Below are 17,780 nucleotides of genomic sequence, written 5' to 3'. Positions count from 1 at the left end.
CCAACTCTTACGCAAACCACAAATTTTCACAATAAATACAGCTTCAAAAAGTTGCCTTAAAAAGTTCCTGCAACACTGAAACCTTTCTAGAAGGGGCTGTATGGACGACTGGCAACGTTAGTGAGGAGTATTTCTCAACAGGTCTTTTCATACAAAACACAAAGGAATTCTCATGTGAAAGTCTTTCTCCCTCCCTCCCTTCCCCACCCCATCATCAAAGTTTAGAAATTTTTGCACAAACAGCGAGAGAACTGATTGTAGCTGCAGTATGTCAAAACGTCCACGTTCTATAAAGACCAAAAATAGTTAATTTGCTTAGAAAGTCTTCTGCTGTTGCTGTTTTTTCCTCCTTATATTTGAGTAGCACACCATCCTTACAGTGAAAGCTTGCCTGTCCAACTGTTCCTGTTTTCCTTTCGGTGTCAGTCCCTGCCTGAGCCACATGGGTGTTTCACACTTTCACTGTCTCCATCAGCGATGACTTGATGGCATCCTCCAAAAGTTGATTGTCTGTGAAAGGGGCTGGGGTTTCAGGGACGGATTCAGATAAACCAATCAGGGACTCCAAGAAACAGGAGCCCTGATCTCCGGCTTGTGGGAAGCCAGGGAAATTAGGCAACTGAAACTGTAACGCTGAGAAGTTATCCAGGTTCTCATACTCCTTTAAGGAGTTGTAAAGGGGTCCCAAGTTATAGTCTGAGAAAGACTGGAAGAAATCCAAGGAATCGGAGGAGAGGCTGAGGTCGGCGTAGCTCTTGGAGCAGGGCTCAGTGGAGGATGAGGCGCAGCAGGACAGCCCATCGCACCTCACGTGGGCTGCATCCTCCAGCAAACCCCCGCTGTCCTGGTTGGCATTCTCATCCAGGCACTCCGAGAGGTGGGACAAGTGGCCAGGGACAGGCTTGGCCTCGCTGCCGTGGTCCTCGATGAAGAAGTCAGTGGGGTGGAAGCAGCCGAGGTCATCCTGGCCACGCCTGCTCTCTTCCTCGGCATCCGAGTCGTTGAAGTGGAGGATGCGCGCCAAGCCGTCGTCGTCCACGTCCGACTGGGATTTGTCGGAGGGGAGGCTCTCGTAGGGCTCCTCCAGGTCCTCGCTGGGGTGGGAGGAGATGGAGGAGTCTGTCATGTCACTGCTGCAGCTGTTCTCCCCCAGGGCCTCCAGGTCGGGGCTGAACTGGAAGGCGGGTGCCAGCGGCACCGCGCGCTCCTCCAGCGAGCCCTTCCCTGCCGCGCATCCCAGCGGAGCGAGCTGCTCCCGGAAAGGGGGCTCAGCCTCTGCCACCTTCTCGCTGCTCTGCTGCTGCTTCTCCAGCTCCAGCTTCATGATGGTGTGGATGAAATGTGTCTGTACGCGGGCCTGGTTGAACTCAATCCTGCCCTCAGTGTTGCCACAGCCGTCCTTGGTGCAGCCACAGGGGAAGGAGGTGTGATCCATCTGGCACAGGAAGAAGAAGAGGGGGAAGGTTAGGATTGAGCCCAGTGGCCAAAACCCAAAACTGTCTGTGACTCGTTTGCCCTGAGAAACCAAATAACAGCTGAGGGGTTTAAAAGTAGGAAGAAAAAAAGAAAAATGACATGCTGCTCTTTTGAAGAGGTGTCACAAAACGTTGGATTTCAGTACAAGTGAAGAAAATTCAAAAATGCCAGAAAAAGCAAAATATAATGGTCCAAAAGGAGACATAAAGAGGGAAAAGTGAGTATTTTCTTTATTGCTATTTAATGATCTCACTATCTGATCTGCAGCAGCCACTAGAGGGGGGCTGTGACACACATGAAGCACCTGTGTGCGCCCACCTCTGCCGCCCCCAGCCTCCAAACATGGCACCAGGAGCGAGCGGCACCCAGATTAGGGAATGAGGCTCCCAAAATACAGCTGGGCAGCCACCCGCAAAAACACCCTGAAAAACAGAACTCACTGATTGAATACAGGGGGATTATCCCACTGTGCAGGTGGCCTGCACAGCTCGCTGTGGGCTGACGCTCAGCTGACACTCCCACGTTTGCCTGAGCGCACTGGGATTTGTGACACACACCAAAAGAAAAGAGAATTAAGCATAAAACCTGGGGGATGGGGAGAAAGCTCAGCCTCGTGTGAGGAGCAAGTAGCACTTCCTTGCAAGCACTCCCACGTGGCCCACCTCCAACAGGAGATCAAGCAGGTATGGGTCTCATGGGGACATACAGAGGGGACATTCTCACTGCAGGCACTGGCAGCGTGGGGATGGTTGCACATGTGATTTGGGAAGAGGATGCTTCAGAGCCGTGTCTGCCTTGCAGTCGGAATGATGCTCCAAGAGCTTTTCTCACCTCCAAGCGCAGATGACTTTAAAGGCTGCCCCAAATCTGTCCAACTTGCTCACACCCCCCTGCTCTACCACACAGCCGGAGCCGTGGCGTGCCCCCCGTGCCCAGGGGTGAGGCTGTACCTGACATTTAATGCCTGCCAGGCTGCAGCTGCAGGTCTCGGGGTCGCAGACCTCGCGGCAGTCGCAGCCGCAGTCCTCCCGGGACAGACGGATGCTGTGCAGCTCCCGCTTCTCCTCCTTGTCGATCTTCTTCACCCCCATGGCCTTCAGCAACGCGCGTCTCTTCTTGGCGGGGTAGGGCTGCAGGAAGAAGCCATCCTCCAGGTCCACGTTGCTGACGTCGATGTCGTCGTCGGAGATGTCCTCGATGGTGAGCTGGTTGGCCTCTTCAGACTCCTTTGTGCCGTTCATGGTTAGCTGAGGGCAAAAAGTGGACAAAGCGTTTGGGGCTTGTTTGGGACTCAGAGCCATTGGAAGCCCCAGCTGAAGAGAAACGAGAAAGGAATAACCTCTCTCCCATGGTGGCCAATCTCAGGATCAACATCTAAGAGCCCACAAAGACCTGACACCTGACTGGGGATGAGTCCTGGGATATCAAGTATCTAAATCAGAAATTAAAAGACTTTGGGAGATGCCAAGAAGAGTCTCAAGTGGATTCCAGGACAAAGAGGTACCACCAAAAGAGCAAAAGAGTCTTCTGTGTCTTTTCACTTTTCAAAGGCAGAGAACTAAATGAAAATCCCCCACTGGAGCCTGTGGTTTTTGGAGACCCAAACTGACCTAAGGATTGATGCCCCCAGGTCTTAGAGGCTCTTATTAAAAACTGGCCACTTAACTAAGAACATCCACCAGCTCCTCATCAACCCAGCCCCACGCCTCTAACTTACTTTCCATTTCAACGCTTCCAACTTCTCCTCTTTTAATTTCTCTTCAAGTTTGCCCCGACGGATGTTTTCCTGCTCCTTTGAAAACTCTGCCAATGTGAACTGCCGGGAGGAGCTGTGTTTGCTCACCATCCCCAGGGTACAGCCCCCACGGCTAGGCACGCTCGTGAAGCCCTGGCAGCGTGGGAAGTAAAACACAGTGACCCGGTCAAACTCCACATTGTTCTTCTTTAGTCGCTTGGATTTCTTCAGGATTGATGTGGCTGGAAAGGGGAGAATTAAAAAAAAAGAAAAAGCACTAAGTCAGTGCTGCCACGCTGCAGATGGAATAGAAATATTATGAACAGGCAGGACGCTCTCAGCAATTACTCTCTCAGCAGGGATACAATGGGACAAGGCCACAGCATTGCTTGATGGTGTTTTAGGAGCTAACACTGCGGAGGTGGGATGAGGATGGAGAGGAAGCTCAGCCAAGCTCCACTGCAGCAGAATCCCCGATGAGATTCACCCTACGAGGTGGCTGCTGCTTCTCCTTCCCGCTTGACTTCCCCCAGGAACATCCATTTGTTCATTCTTCACAGGTGGCACAGCATAACGAACAAGCAACCAGCCATCCTACACATCTGTCTCTCTAAATCCTCTTTGCCCCACATTCAGGAGCCCCTGGTCTGCTCCTGGGATGCTGGGCCATTGGCATTCCCAGTGCTTCATGGCTCCAGCTTTTGTGGCAGGGCAGAAAATAGCCCAATAGCTGCTTTTTCTGGTACTTCCTTTCACCATCCACTGGGAGGAACTCTGAATCTATGGTTTATTCTCAAGAGACTCATTTGAGAGCAGCTGCAAAGATGTTAATCTTTGAGCAGGTGATCCCCGGGTAAACATGACTCTGGTTTATCTTAAACTGCTGAAACATGCTACACACCACTTACAGCAGAGCCTCTCCAGAGATAGCTGGCCCTGCACATCTGCACGTGCAAACACAGTAGATGGAGGGGGACTAATTAGTCAGGGCAGGTTCAGAGTCAGCGAGTTTCCATGAGTGTGGCAGGAATAAGAGCCAGCTACACCCAAATTTGTGGTGGGGAGGTAATTCTGTCCCCATTCTCTGCTGATGCATGGGTGCTTTGGTTGCCTCCATGTAAGAAAATAACCCAAAAAGGATGGGCGACTGCTGCAGAGCTGGGACCAAGCCCTGCTCTTTGGGAGGCAGCACCACAAGCAACCTTACAGTGGGACCCAAGGAAAAGACTGCAACAACCCGAGGGGCTCAGCTGGTTTGGTGGGCCCCAAAGGCTGTGAAAGGGCAAGACTGGACAGTTAACTGCACCTACATTTCACAGGTCTCAGTTGCCAAAATATACTGTTTCAGTTTCATGTGAAAAGAAAAAAAAAAAAAGGAAAAAAAGAGAGAAAAAAGAAGTGGTCACCCAGCTGTGTCAGCAGCTTCTGCTCAATAGCTGGGGGTTCACACTGGGCCCTGCAGTCACTCTGATCATATCTTTGCACTGTGCGTTGCATTTTCACAATAACCTTGACTCAATCTCCTAAAACATGAGCTCTTTATCAGAAGGCAAGTTAACCACCACGATCATCTATCGGTCGAGCTGCTGCACTTTGGCATTTGCTTCTCTCTCCCTGCACCCCTCCTCCGAAATTGTTTTCCCATTCCTGACCCTTTTCCAATTGAGCCAGAGAATACAAAAAGTTCATTGTTTTGCCACAAAACCTGGGAAGACAAGCAAGAATGAGACTCTTTATTATTACAAGACTTCTAAAGCCTTTTCAGACCACTGTGTGTTTGTGTATGTCTGCTAAGTGGACCTTAACTGCTATATGCAGTGGGTGTTCAGTATAATTTACTAGGTTGGAATATTTCTCCTCCATGAAGATGTTCCTCTATTGTACTTTTTATTTTTCCCTTCACACAGCAGATAAAGGGCTTTACAACACTGCCTTCTGTGTGTTTTCCTAAAAGCTCTCAAAACTTACATTGCTGGGAAAACAAAATAGCTTTTATCTGTACTAGCAGCGGAGGCAATGTCAAACGTGTCATGTTCTTTGGCAAAGTACCCAATTTACGTAGGAAACAAGTTCTGAAATGGTAATTATGCTACTGGTTAATAATTTTTTAAAAGTAGCATTACAGGCCTCCACTGTCTGATTAGGTTTTGCCTGTGAAACAGCTTGACAGTGAATTGAGGGTTGGTGGGGTGGTCCCGCAGCACAGGCTTGGAAGCACCCACATGCCTCTGCACAGCCATCCTTGGGTTTCTATTCCTGGAAACCTGGACTTCAGCAAAACTATTCTTAAGGAATAATAAATACTGGAAGAAAGGGCTGAAGAAGACCACTGTGAGGAGGATGGATGATTACAAATCAGTGTCATGACAGGCAGCTGGGTGCCACAGCTACTTCTACCCATAAAAGTGTGCCCCAAGGGGGTCTCTGTGTGGTGATGACCCACCACCACCCTACAAAAATCCCATGCAGAAGCATGGCTGATCCTGGGAAAGCCAGAGGTACTCACGGGTGAAGCTGGATATTAAGGCAGAGCTGGGCTTGGGCTCTCCACGGGAATTCTCCTCATCAGTGTCCCAGCCTGAGGATGCTGAGGAGGAAAGGGGGGAGCAGGAGGAGGAGGAGCAGTAGGTGCTGTCATCCCCCAGCTCTTCGTACTTCCTTTTCAGTACTCCACTCATGGTGACGCCGTTTTTGTCATATAACTGGAAAACAAAGGAAAAAAGCAACATGATACAGGGAAATTCCTGTCAAGCTTCTGCTGATGAGCAGGACAGCTGAAACCCCAATAAGGCTTCCCCATCAGATCCACTTGGCCCTGCAGATGTGATTCCCAAAAAGTGCTATCCCTAAAACACCTCATCTTACCACACTCACTGTGCACACCTGTGAATCTCTCCCATTTTACAACACTGCAGAAACTATCCCAAACAACAAACCGTCCAGAAACCAATCCAATCAACACAAATGTCATCAAACAGTAAGGATTACATTTTGCTTACTAATTCTTTTATGTTCACTCCTCACCCAGATCGCTTTCTATGCAGTTACAGCTTTAACGTCTTGCTAATTACAAAAATAAGCCAGTTTGCAGAAAACAATCTGTTGGCATGATTTACTTGCTACAGCCCCCCGGGGAAACAGACTTATTAAATGAAGCACTGAAATACAAATATATCAACTGTGAAGAACAGCCCTTCTCCTCACGGTGCCTTTCATAGTCAGTCCCCCATTCAATAAGCTATTCTTGTTTAGGCTGGGTTATGTATCAAGCACAGAAGCAATTAAAAACAACGCAGCTAATTAAAAACAAAGGAGCTCTGTACTTGCCTAGATTCCTAAATTTCCTGCATGTTTTGTCCCTGCTCATCTTAAAGGAAAAAAAAAAGAAAGAAAGCCAAAAATAACTGCGTTGCATCTTTTAAACTTTTCTTTTTAGAAAGTTTGTGCAAATTTGGGAGACGAAATAAAACCACAAAAGCTCCAGGCTTTGCCTACAGTAAGTTTGGACAAGGCCCTCTGGCACAGGGTGGGATTCTTGGGGTGGTCCTGTGCACAGCCAGGAGCTGGGACTCGATGATCCTTGTACTCAGGATATTCTAAGATTCTAGTGGACATCAGCACCCACCCAACCTGGGATGCTCCTGCACAGATAGTGGATCATTCCACCTTTTAGACTCTGCCAACACCACCTCAGCTCCCCCTGCTCCTGCAGAAGCCACTACCAGCTTATTTGGGAGCCAGTGAGCCATCCCCAGAGCTGAGAGCCAGGCTGCTGCCCGAGGGGTGACTTGCTCTGACCCCATCTCACCAGGCTGTAAGGCACAACCACAGTGGGAGGGATGCAGCCCCAGCAAGGAGGGGAGAGCCCCAGCAATGTAGGATGCTACCAGCCACCCCATAATACACAAAAGCTAAAACATCCCTAGAATTTGGATAATGCTGGGACAGTAGGCAGCCCTGGGATGGTGACAGTGCAGATACAGGGGTGCCAGACACCCAGTCCACATCCCCTCCCACCACAGGAAACTTCTTCACTGGCCAAATTAATTCTTTGCAACCCAAACACTTTTCACTCCGCTTGCATGTCTGAAGTTAATTTCAGTCCCTGAAAAAGAAAAAAACAATACAAAACAAAAACCACTAAACCTGTCCTTCTGACAGACCTGAGGAGGCAGCACAGACACCACACCAGTATTAGAACCTCCCCCGATGGGATTTTCAGTGTCCCGAGAGCACCAAGCAGTATCACGTTGCAGGACAGGAGCACACACAGTTCCTTCCAAGCCCTGCACCAACCCTCCCTAATTATGTTTACCACCAGCTTCCCAGGAGACAATAGTCACCTAAAAGGTCAAAAAAGTCCCTGGATGAAGCACTTCCCTGGCCTGGAGAAGTTAATCATTCGCTGCAAGGCACGCTTACAGGGCCAGCACGTCCCGCTGAACCTGGGGAGAAGCCATCCCTCCATCCCTCCTCCTCCTCAACAGACCTGGAGCTGCAGGTGGTTTTGCCACAGAGGGGTTGTTGTTTTTTTGGCCTTAATCCAAAATAGATGCAGAGAAGATGGATTTGGCCACCCTCCAGCCCCAGCAGCACATGTCCTACCCAACACCTGGATTAACCCCTTTCCTGCTTGCTCCATGGCAAAGCAGAGCTCACAGGCAGCCACAAAACAGCGAATAACAAACATTTAATTTGTATTATTTTTGTGTATGTGCCTCCTGCTCTGTCTCATGTTTGCTTTAAGAAACAACCAGGAGAAAAGAACCTCTCCAAATCCATGGCAGGGGTACAAATCAAAGCCTGGGCTGCAGCCAGAGGTTTGCAGACCCTACTGTCTACCTGGAACAGGCAAAAACTTTGCAAAAAAATAAGTCATGATTTGCAAGAGCCTCAGTTCCTGCTGCAGAGAGAACGCTCCAAAGGACAGCGAGGGATGACAGTGAGGGATGCCACTATAGCCAAGGGAGGGAGGAACCAGCTCCCTAAAATGCCTGTAGGACACATGTCCAACAGCAAACACCCTCAGAGATGCGATGCTGACCACATCCAAGTCCTGTGGGAGACAACTGAGGGTGCTGGAGCAGCCAAGGTCATGCTGCTGAGACAGGGATAACTCCCAGGTCTGAACCAAAGATGCAGCAGCCCTGATGCTCAGGTCACCTGCCACCCCAACAGCCCATCAGGGGCTGCACCACATCCCCCTCAAACCAACCCCACAGGGAAAGCAGAGCGCTCTCCTCCAGCCAGCAAACCCAGCTAACATAAACACCAAGTCAGAGCCAAGGCAAGCTGTGCATGAGATGGTGCAATTCTATTTATTTATTTTTTTAAATACTATCATCAGCCAGGAGGATGAAGGGAGGTGTGTGCAGCTCCCCATCTATGAGAATGAGCCAAATGGATAGGGGGGGAAAAAAAAAAACCACTTTTGGCAGGCTGTCTTCTTCAAGACACCTATTGTTTTGTTAATGCAAAGGAAGTGTTGTGCAAACAGGATTCTCAACTAATGGGAAAAAGCTGGTGAACCTGCTGCCCACCAGCCAAAATACAGCAATTTTCTCCTGTTACACCTTCCCCCTCATTGCTGATTTATGGCTGCAACGTTTTCCAAGTCAAGTTCTCAAATCCTTCTCAGGAGCGATGTAGTGGAGCTGCACCTATGGGTGTCTGTGTCTACCCTATCCCAAAAATCCTCCAGATGGGCATTTTACTGTCAAAGCCAGGATGACCCTCTGCTCCCCTTCCTCACCCTGGCATGTGGAGACAGAATTCACACCAGCAATTTGGATGCTGCCTTTAATGCCATGTCACTGAGGCCACCGGCCACTCAGCCAAAAAAGCCCAGAGGCCCATTCAGACACAATGGGGATATTTTAACTGCAGTAATTTTGCAAGGAACCTTAAACTCACAACGGTGTTTTTACAAGCAAGTCCCAAAAATATGTCCACAGCAGCATGGAAAAAAATAAACATCTATATCTGAGTTTGTCATTGCAAATTCTGCAGGCACCATCGAGTGCAGATTTTACCACCTTCTCCCTCTTTTCTTTTTTTTTTTTTTTTTACATAACCTGAAATAAAATAATCCTATCTTCCTTTCAGTTGCCAAAAAAGACATTCTGTTCTTGGCTAAGACTTCTTACTCATCTATTTTACTGAAAACAGCTTTTGGAACAAGTACATAATGCAATGGATCAAACCCGCAGGAATTCCTCTCTGGCACCAGAACTCCCACTATCCTGGGAATACTTTCTAACAAATATTTAGCCCAGATGTGCATTCCTTTCTTTCTCTCTCCCTCCCTCCCCTTTTTTTTTTTTTTTTTTTTTTCTAAAACATTAAAGTTTGGGTGGGGGGGAATAGATGGGAGCAGTGTAGCTGGGGGAAGGGAATCCAATCTGCAAAGTCCCATTTCTGGCGCCCAGCAAGTTGCAGGGTAAAGCCCTAATACACTGGAATGCAAGGAATTAATGTTTTAACTATCCTCCTCTTGGACGACGTCTCAACAGTAAATATTTCGAGTAATTTAGATTTAAGAAGGTTCGGCATTTGTTTAGCCAAGTGCAGAGGACGGCAACTAAAAACCCCTACCAGCGTCCCCTCTCCAGGAGACTGCACAAAGAGGCATCCCGGCTTTGGGCAGAATTAGGAGGAGAAGATGTTTCAATGTTGCATTTTGGGGCTGTAGATGTGCTTTGAAGTGCCAGGAGATCGCAGCAGGGCAAGCAAAGCAAAGCAAACTCCTCGCAGCAAGTCCAGCAGCTGCCTTTGCTTGGGCCACAATTCCCATGGTATTGCAGGAGAACACCCAGGAGCGAGAATATTTCAAATTTCGGGGGTTATGTCGGTGGAGCATCCTAAAGTATGGAAGGATCCCAAATCTGTGCACGAGTTACTGAAAGCAAAGTTTCTTTTGCCAAGCGATTTGGGGAGCACCAAGAAAACAACAACCCCTCCGACCCCAACACTCAGCACGGTGCACTAAAACTATTTGTTTTCCAGTGACTTTTTGAGCTGGTTTGCTGACTTTAAGGCTCGGCCATCTGCCTGCGGGCCAGGAGGACAAAGTGGGCTTATTCGAGCACACCAAGGTGGATTCTCCCCAGCACACCGGGACGCGGCTCGGGCGCCGGGAGCGAGTTCAGGACCGCGCTGAGCCGTGAGTCAGAGCAGCTCCCGCTCCCTCCCCCAGAGCCGCAGTGGCTGTGCAGGTCTAGCAGGAGTAAATATTAGTTTAAAAAACACCACCGCATATTTCAGCCAGGTACGGCTCCGATGGCAGCTGGCGGAGTCGCTGGGGTTGGTGTTTATTGTGGGCAAAGAGATCTCGGTGTGAGAATCACCAAAACGTGCTGCGGAGCTGAGCATCCCACTCAGCTATCCCAGAAATCTGCAGCCTAACAGCAGTGGCTTATTTAATAATCGCCACACTATCAGCACTGATTCATTGCTCGATCATTTAACTGTTTTAATTCTTTGCCTATTTACTGAAGTGGTTTCCCTGTGCCGCCGTGACAGCCTCCCGATGACAGCACTTCCCAGTTTCGGAGCTCCAAGGGGAGCGGGATCATTCCACCAGGACCCTCCAGGGGACAGTCCCACGCGTGTTCCCAGCCACATAATGCTGTGCTTTCCAGTTCAGACCAGATTATTTTCACCCAGCTGGGTCTAAGGTTTCATAACCTTGCTCCGGTTAAAAATAGCCTCTGCCTACTATGCAACAGCAAAACCCAAAGTACGTCGTGCTGCGGAGTGGGAGCATGAATCAGTCCGTAGCACCACGAGTTTATGCTCCTGTCAGAGACTGAACAGGCAAAAAACCTTCCCAGAAAGAGCAGCAGAAGTGTTTACTCCATCTCCTAATTTTTGTAAGGCCGCAAATTAAAAAAGAAAAAAAAGAAGGGCTTGTCAGATTTTTCTAGCAACCCATTACTTCTTGCTGATAGCTTGAAAGGCAAATAAGAAATTTCAGCAAATACATGAAAGGTTATCTGACACGGCCCAAAATGAAAGGAGGTTTGGATGTACTCGGTGCAGATTGTGCTGTAACAAACAGGAAAACGGCGAAGTGCGCTTTGTCTAGGAAAATCCTCTATTTGATCACACCTCATGAATAATTCACACCAGGTTTCCATATTTGTCCTCCTGTAGGTACACGCTGTGCGTTACCTTCCCTGCTATATATACGCACGCATTTCCTGCGCTGAATTATTAAAGCCTTTGCCGGGAGCTGCGGAGTCTCTCCGGCAGGAGAACAAACCCAACCATCCTGAAAATAACCCCGCCCCACACACACACACACACACACACACACACACCTTGACGGGCTACATCTGCAAACTGCTCAGCAGAGGAAAACTGAAATAATTTTCATTTAAAAATAAAGTAATACAATAATAATTGGTGATCAATTCCTGGTAACAAATGACAAGACTTAATCTGGCAGTGCTAGGTTAAGGGTTGGATTCGGGGATCTTAGAGGGCTTTTCCAGCCTTAAGGATTCCCTCATTCTGTGACTTCGAGGTTTGCGAAGGGCCGTGAGGGTTTTCTCTCCATCCATCCCACCCAGGCGTTGGCATCCCAGGCGTTAGTAAGGCTGAGCTGCTTTAGGAAAGGGCTGTCCCTGTGTGTCAGCTTCTTCCTACAGCGACATTATGTAACTCGGAGGTGACAGACACTTCAGGGGATGCCGGGGGTAGAAGAGGGAGTGGGGGTGGGCCGGCAAAAAGAAAATTATAAAAACCTGAGAAAACTTAGTAGCCGGGGGCGGGGGGACGGGGCATCCTTTTTTTTTTTTTCCTCCTTTTTTTTTCTTTTTTCTTTTTTTTTTTTTTTTTTTTTTTTTTTTTAGGTGGGCTGTAAAAGCCGCGATGTTTTATTTCGGGAGGCAGGGGGTGTGGGGGTGCCCCGCTCCGTCTGTCCGCCCGTCGGTCCCTCCGTGCGCCCGTCGGTAGGTGTTGCTGTAGCGACGGGAAAGCATCCCCAGCCGGGCGGATTTGGGGAAGAGCGAGCCGGCAAGGCTCCCCCCACCCCCCCAACCTTTCTCTCAACATCAAAAAATTGGAACCGCGGCCGTGGGGACGGAGCGGAGCCTGGACTTAGCGGGGCGGGGGTGAGAAGGGAACTCGGCGCTACTCCTAATAAATATTATAAAGGTGTTGGGGCGTCCGTTCAGCGCAGCCGATGGCAAAGCGCGGGTCGGGGGCGCAGCAAACCCCCACCCCTTCCCCCGAGGAACGCCGTCCCGCTGTCCCGGCGGGTCCCGGAGCTTCCCGGCGGCTCAGTCCCAGCCGCAGCCCCGCCGGGCTCCGCTCGCCCGCGGGCAGGAGCAGCGCGGCCAGACGGCGCCGAGGCGGCGCGACCGCCGGGAACGAGCGGCGGGCACCGGCAGCGACCCCCGGCCGGCGGGACGGCTCCGAGCCGGCTCCGGGCGGCCGAACCCCGCGCCGGGCAGGCACCGACCGGACCCCGCAGCCCCCGGTGGTGAACCGCGAGCCGCCTCCTCCTCCTCCTCCTCCTCGCCCCCCACGCCGTCTCCCCCCGTGCCCATCCCGGCGCCGGCTGCCCGCGGCGATCCCTACCTGCGGCGGCGGCGGTGTCGGAGCGGCGGCTCCGGCTGCAGCGGCGGTGCCTGGCGCGGCGCCTCCCGCTCCGCTGCCGGGGCCGGGCCGGGCTGCGCCGCCCCGCGCTGCCCTTTTCCGTCAGTGGAAAACTCCGGGCTCTGACGCAGGCGGTGACAGGAGCGGGGCCGGCCGGCCCGCCCGGCTTCCTGCCCCCGCCGGGCGGGGCGCTGAGTCAGTGAGCGGCGGGAGGCACCGCCCCGCACCGCCCCGCATCTCCCCTCACCGCACCGCCCCGCACCGCCCCGCACCGCCCCGCATCGCTCCGCACCGCCCCGCACCGCCCCGCATCTCCCCTCACCGCACCGCCCCGCATCGCTCCGCACCGCCCCGCACCGCCCCGCATCTCCCCTCACCGCACCGCCCCGCATCGCTCCGCACCGCCCCGCACCGCCCCGCATCTCCCCTCACCGCACCGCCCCGCACCGCCCCGCATCGCTCCGCACCGCCCCGCATCCTTCCACATCGCCCCGCAACGCTGCGGGTCCCACGGGGGAGCTGTGTCTCACAAGGGGCTGAGTGAACCACAAGGACGTGTTGGACCCCAAAGTGGGCTGGGGACCCCAAATGGGTTTAGGTCCCAACCAGGGGTATCTATACTATGAGGGATTGGGAAGCCATACATAATGCTTGGCCTCCAAGTGGTCATAGGGTGCTGAGAACCCCGAAATGGATTTGTGTCCCACAGGGAGCTGGGGAACCACAGGGACAGCATGGATCCCAAAACACGTTTGGGCACACAGGAATCTGGGGACCCTGGAACATGAGGGTGTTGGCTACTTCAAGAATGTCAGAACCCACAAAGGGCTGTGAATCCACAGGGAAAACTTGGACCCCAAAACAGATTTGGGTACCACAGGGGCTTTGGATCTCACAAGGATTTGAATACCTCCATGGCAAAGGTTGGACCCCAAAATGGATTCAGACACCACAGTGGGCTGGGGACCCCCAAGCAGGCTCAGAACCTGAAAGGGATTTGGACCTTTCAGAGGGTTTGGGCCCTTGCAAAAGTTTGGGATTTGGGACCTGTGAGCACAACTTGGACTCCAAGATGCAGTTAAGTACCAGAGGGGTCTTGGGAACCTGAAGCATATGTGAACCCCAAAAATGGTTTGGGTGCTTCAAGGGCTTTGGAGCCCATGGAGGATTGGGTACCCACAGGCAAAGCCTGGACCCTGACACACATTTGGGTCCCACAGGGGGTTTGAGCCTTGCAAAGGTTTAGCCACCCACACAAACAGATTTGAGTCCCACGGGGAGCTTGGGATCCACGAGTAGGCTTGGGCTTTGAAAGGGATTTGGACCCCACAAATGGCTTGGATCTCTGTCTGGGATTGGGAACCCAAAGGCACAACTTGGACTCCCCAAAATGGATGCAGCTGTTTCAAAGGGCTGGGAGCCCACAAGGGGCTGAGGACTCATAAGCAAAGCTTGTGAGATTTGGTCATCACAGAGGCTTTGAACCCCACAATGGTTTGGGATCCACAAGCAGACTTGACCCTTGGAAAATGTCTGGACCCCACAGATGGACAGGGACCTACAGTCAAGGCTTGAATCCCAGAACAGACATCACAGGTAATTTGGGACCCATGAGAAAAGCTTGGAGCCTGGAATGAATTAAAGCCTCACAGCTTGGTTGGTCCCACAGGGATCAAGGATCCACAAGCAGGATGTGGCCGCCACAAGGAATTTGAGCCCTATAATACATTTGAGTTCCACAATCGAAGCTCAGCCTCCACACTGGGTTGTGGTCCAAAAGCAAGGCCGGCAAGCGAGAATTGGCCCCAAATATGGTTTTGGCCCCTGGGGGGTTGTGATCCAGACCTGGGAGTCAGGTTGGATTTGCCTTGCTTTAGAGGGTGGAAGAAGCTGGATTGGGGTGTGTGGGATTATTCCTGTGCTCCATTGTGGGCTCCTTAGCTCCAAAAGGCTGCCCACCCAGTGCTGCAAGCCAGAGTGCTGAAGCTTCTTTCCAGGAGCATTATTTTACTTGTAAGCCTATTAGGATGCATCTCATGATTTTTCTTTTATTTTTCTTGTTATTTTTGGTTTTGTTTTGTTTGTTTGTTTTTTTAATACAGGTGTCTCATGGGAAGTGGTGCCATCAGGATTTTCACTTCTGGTCTTGCCCAGGTGCGTGTCAGTGATTCCTGTGGGAATGACATCCCTACTGGTCACCAGAACAACACCACTGCAAGGGCGAGGGTGAGCTGGAACATCCTCAAGCTGATTTTCCTGCTGGGTGATTCTTCTCCTCTCCAGGTGCTTCATCCCTCTACCTGGCTCACCCCATGGCTGTCTCCTGAGCCCGTGAAACAACAGCTGGGTACAGAGGCACAGGAGAGATGAGCTGAGATTTTGCTTCAAATGTCGGGGAGGTAATCCATAATTCGAGGTGGTGCCCTGATGACGGGTGGGTCCTGTCTTTGAGGCACAAGGGCTTTCCTGAATATACCAGCACACAGCCCTCGATGGCCAAAGGAGTGGTTTCCCTGAGGTTTCACTTACCATGTTTGGACATGGCCGTGATTAATATTTCCTAACAGGAAGATGTCATGCATGCAGGCTTTCCTCTTTGGGGTTTGGGTCGAGGGTGGCCAAGTTCAGGTTGTACACTGGCTCCTCACTTCCTCGGTCTCACAGGCTACACCCTCCCCACCAAACCCAGAGTCGCCCTGGGCTCAGGCCAAATCAGGTCCTGGTGCCAGGGAGGTGTCACCACACAGCCCCTGAGGATCCAGAGAGCTTCGATGGGACTAGATCAGGGTGTAATGTCACCTGTCTCTAACAGTGTCTGTGGGGCCGAGGGGGGGGTCACTTGCTGCCCTCTCCGAGCTGAGTTTGGCTCAGGGTAACCCAGGGTATGGGGAAAAGGTGATATCCTGGAAAACAGCTGGAAAGGCTGCCAGCAACCCCCAGGTTGCCCGTTTTCTCTTTTGCTTCTAATAGTTTTAATGAAAGTAAAGCCACTATGAGATAAGAGTCCCACACAGGGCAGAAATTATTTAGCAATTCAGTCAGGCGATGAACAATTCTGCCTCCACACTACCCGCAGTTCAGTTTGTGTATTTGAAAGAGGAGGGGGAGTTGAAACAATACTCATTTTTCAAGTGGCAATTTTAACTTTTATTTTTTTTTTAAATCAACCTAAAAGCAGTACTATCTCAATAACTGGAAGCTTACACAGGAGGATAAATAGCCTTCAACCAGTCTAAGATGTTTTCCTGTGTTGAAAGAAATAGGTTAAAAGAAACATCTCAGTTTGACTCAACGTGCATTTCGTTGTTTCTTTTCTGAGCCTCACTCCTCCAAATTAATTCATAAGGGGTGGGGGGGGGGGGGGGGGTTGGAAAATCAGTTTCTCTTTACCCTGAGCCAGGTTGGTGAAATTTTTGACGCGTATTTTTCACCTCTGGAGGAGCATCCTCCTTTCCCAGAGAAGCCGGAGCAGCTCGCATCCCCTGCGCCCAGGAAAGCCCTCTGCTCTTTGGCAAGGGCTGCTGGCAGCAGCGGCCTGGGGCTGGCTTCCCTGGCTGGGTGCCAGGAGAGCGCTGCTCCGGCGGGAGGAGATTCCCTGCTGACCGGCAGGGATAAGTGCCCTGGCACGGAGCAGCGGCCGCAGAGCAAGCGCAGGGAGCGGGGAGCCCAGCGGGAAAGGACCGGGGGAGGATTCGGCACTGACACACGAGCGCGATAAGAGGTGTGAGCTGGATGAGATCGGGATGTCAAGCTCCTCGCTGCCGGCTCTGTGCTTGCCCTGCAGCGGGAGAAGGACTTTTCCTAGGGTTAAAAGCCTCTTGGTGCTTAAAGATGGATAAATGAGGAGTATCTGGGCTTGCAGATAGGAATTTTTTTCCTGGTTTTATGTCACATCCCTGCTGCAGTTCTGGAAAAGGTTATCGGCTGTATCTGGCTGTGTTTATGTAGCTGAAGCAACCCATCTCAGAGTGGCAACACGGAGACATGGGAAAAGAAATTGTGTCTAACCCAACCCAGCCTGAGCTGTCAGATGTCCAGCATCATCCCTGTGTCCCCAGCTTGCCTCCTGACCCTGGTCCTCATTGATTTTACACCAGCACAACTCCACTTTCTGCAAAGGTGCTCTTGTTTTGAGCTGATGCTCCAATACAGCTACATCTATAGGATTTAAAGCCCTGTGTGCTGTGCTGTTGTAGACCTGTTGGCTAATTATTTATGCATTTACCAAAATGTTCTTTCTTCATGCTGTCAATCCTTGGTAGAGATTGGGACAGGGTAATTCAGTGCTCTCCTACGTCTACAGGCACCCTGTCAGCTTGAGAGAGATGCAGAATGTGACGTTTGCTGGTGAGTGCTGATATAATTGTTAGATTCCAAACAAACACACAAAATCGTCACCCCGAGCGAATCAGTGTTAATTTAAGATGCAGGCATGAAATGGGAATTCTGAAAGCGTCGCTTCAGCCACTGGCCAGCGATGGTGAGCGGGCAGGGGAAATAGTATGACAAAACCCCACATTATGCAGACAGCTGGGTTCAAGTGGGGCACCTGTGTCCTCAGTTAACCCAAGTCACAGTTAACTTTGGTGCCATCAGAAAGCCTCACACCGGGGTTTGGAGGTGGGAAGCACAGGAGTGCTGCGTTTTTCACTCCTTGACATTTCGTGAGTCGTCTGTTTTAGCGCTGAAACGTCTCAAGTGATGGGACCTCTGCAATTTCTCTTTCAAGGGTATCGCTCTCACACAATAATTAAATCTCTGGCTTTCAAGCATAATTGCCAATGACAGTGCCTCCGAAATTGCTTCTTTATGCTCGACTGTTCTGTCTCCTGGCAGAAAGGGCTTCTGTAAAAATAAGCCAGGGAAGAGTTGTGAGTGGCAGCAAAGGCAAGAGGAAGCAACACAAACTCCATCCTTTACCCCCCAAAGGACAATACTGAGGTGGTCCAAAACCTGCACAGTCCTG

General features: G+C 51.1%; 1 protein-coding gene across 1 annotated transcript; it reads right to left on the bottom strand.

The window, feature by feature from the left end:
- Nucleotides 1–321: 321 nt before the first annotated feature.
- On the bottom strand, nucleotides 322–12,905 carry CSRNP1 (cysteine and serine rich nuclear protein 1). Its single transcript, XM_062493600.1, has 5 exons — nucleotides 12,797–12,905; nucleotides 5,718–5,913; nucleotides 3,194–3,453; nucleotides 2,427–2,723; nucleotides 322–1,435 (listed from the first exon to the last, which is right to left on the bottom strand). Exons 2-5 carry the CDS (start codon nucleotides 5,887–5,889, stop codon nucleotides 452–454), a joined length of 1,713 nt encoding a protein of 570 aa, XP_062349584.1. The 5' UTR covers nucleotides 5,890–5,913; nucleotides 12,797–12,905; the 3' UTR covers nucleotides 322–451.
- Between the last annotated feature and the right edge of the window lie 4,875 nt (nucleotides 12,906–17,780).

The sequence above is a fragment of the Cinclus cinclus genome, chromosome 1 (assembly GCF_963662255.1).
Source record: "Cinclus cinclus chromosome 1, bCinCin1.1, whole genome shotgun sequence".
NCBI classification, from domain to species: Eukaryota; Metazoa; Chordata; class Aves; order Passeriformes; family Cinclidae; genus Cinclus; species Cinclus cinclus.
This window is presented reverse-complemented; position numbering and strand designations above follow the sequence as displayed.

Coding starts and splice junctions, on each gene's coding strand:
- CSRNP1 (XM_062493600.1), bottom strand. CDS start 5,889: ATGAGTGGAGTACTGAAAAGGAAGTACGAAGAGCTGGGGGATGACAGC. Junction 3,454..5,717: donor CTTAATATCCAGCTTCACCC/GTGAGTACCTCT, acceptor TCCCCTTTCCAG/CCACATCAATCCTGAAGAAA. Junction 1,436..2,426: donor TGGCAGGCATTAAATGTCAG/GTACAGCCTCAC, acceptor TTCCTGTGCCAG/ATGGATCACACCTCCTTCCC.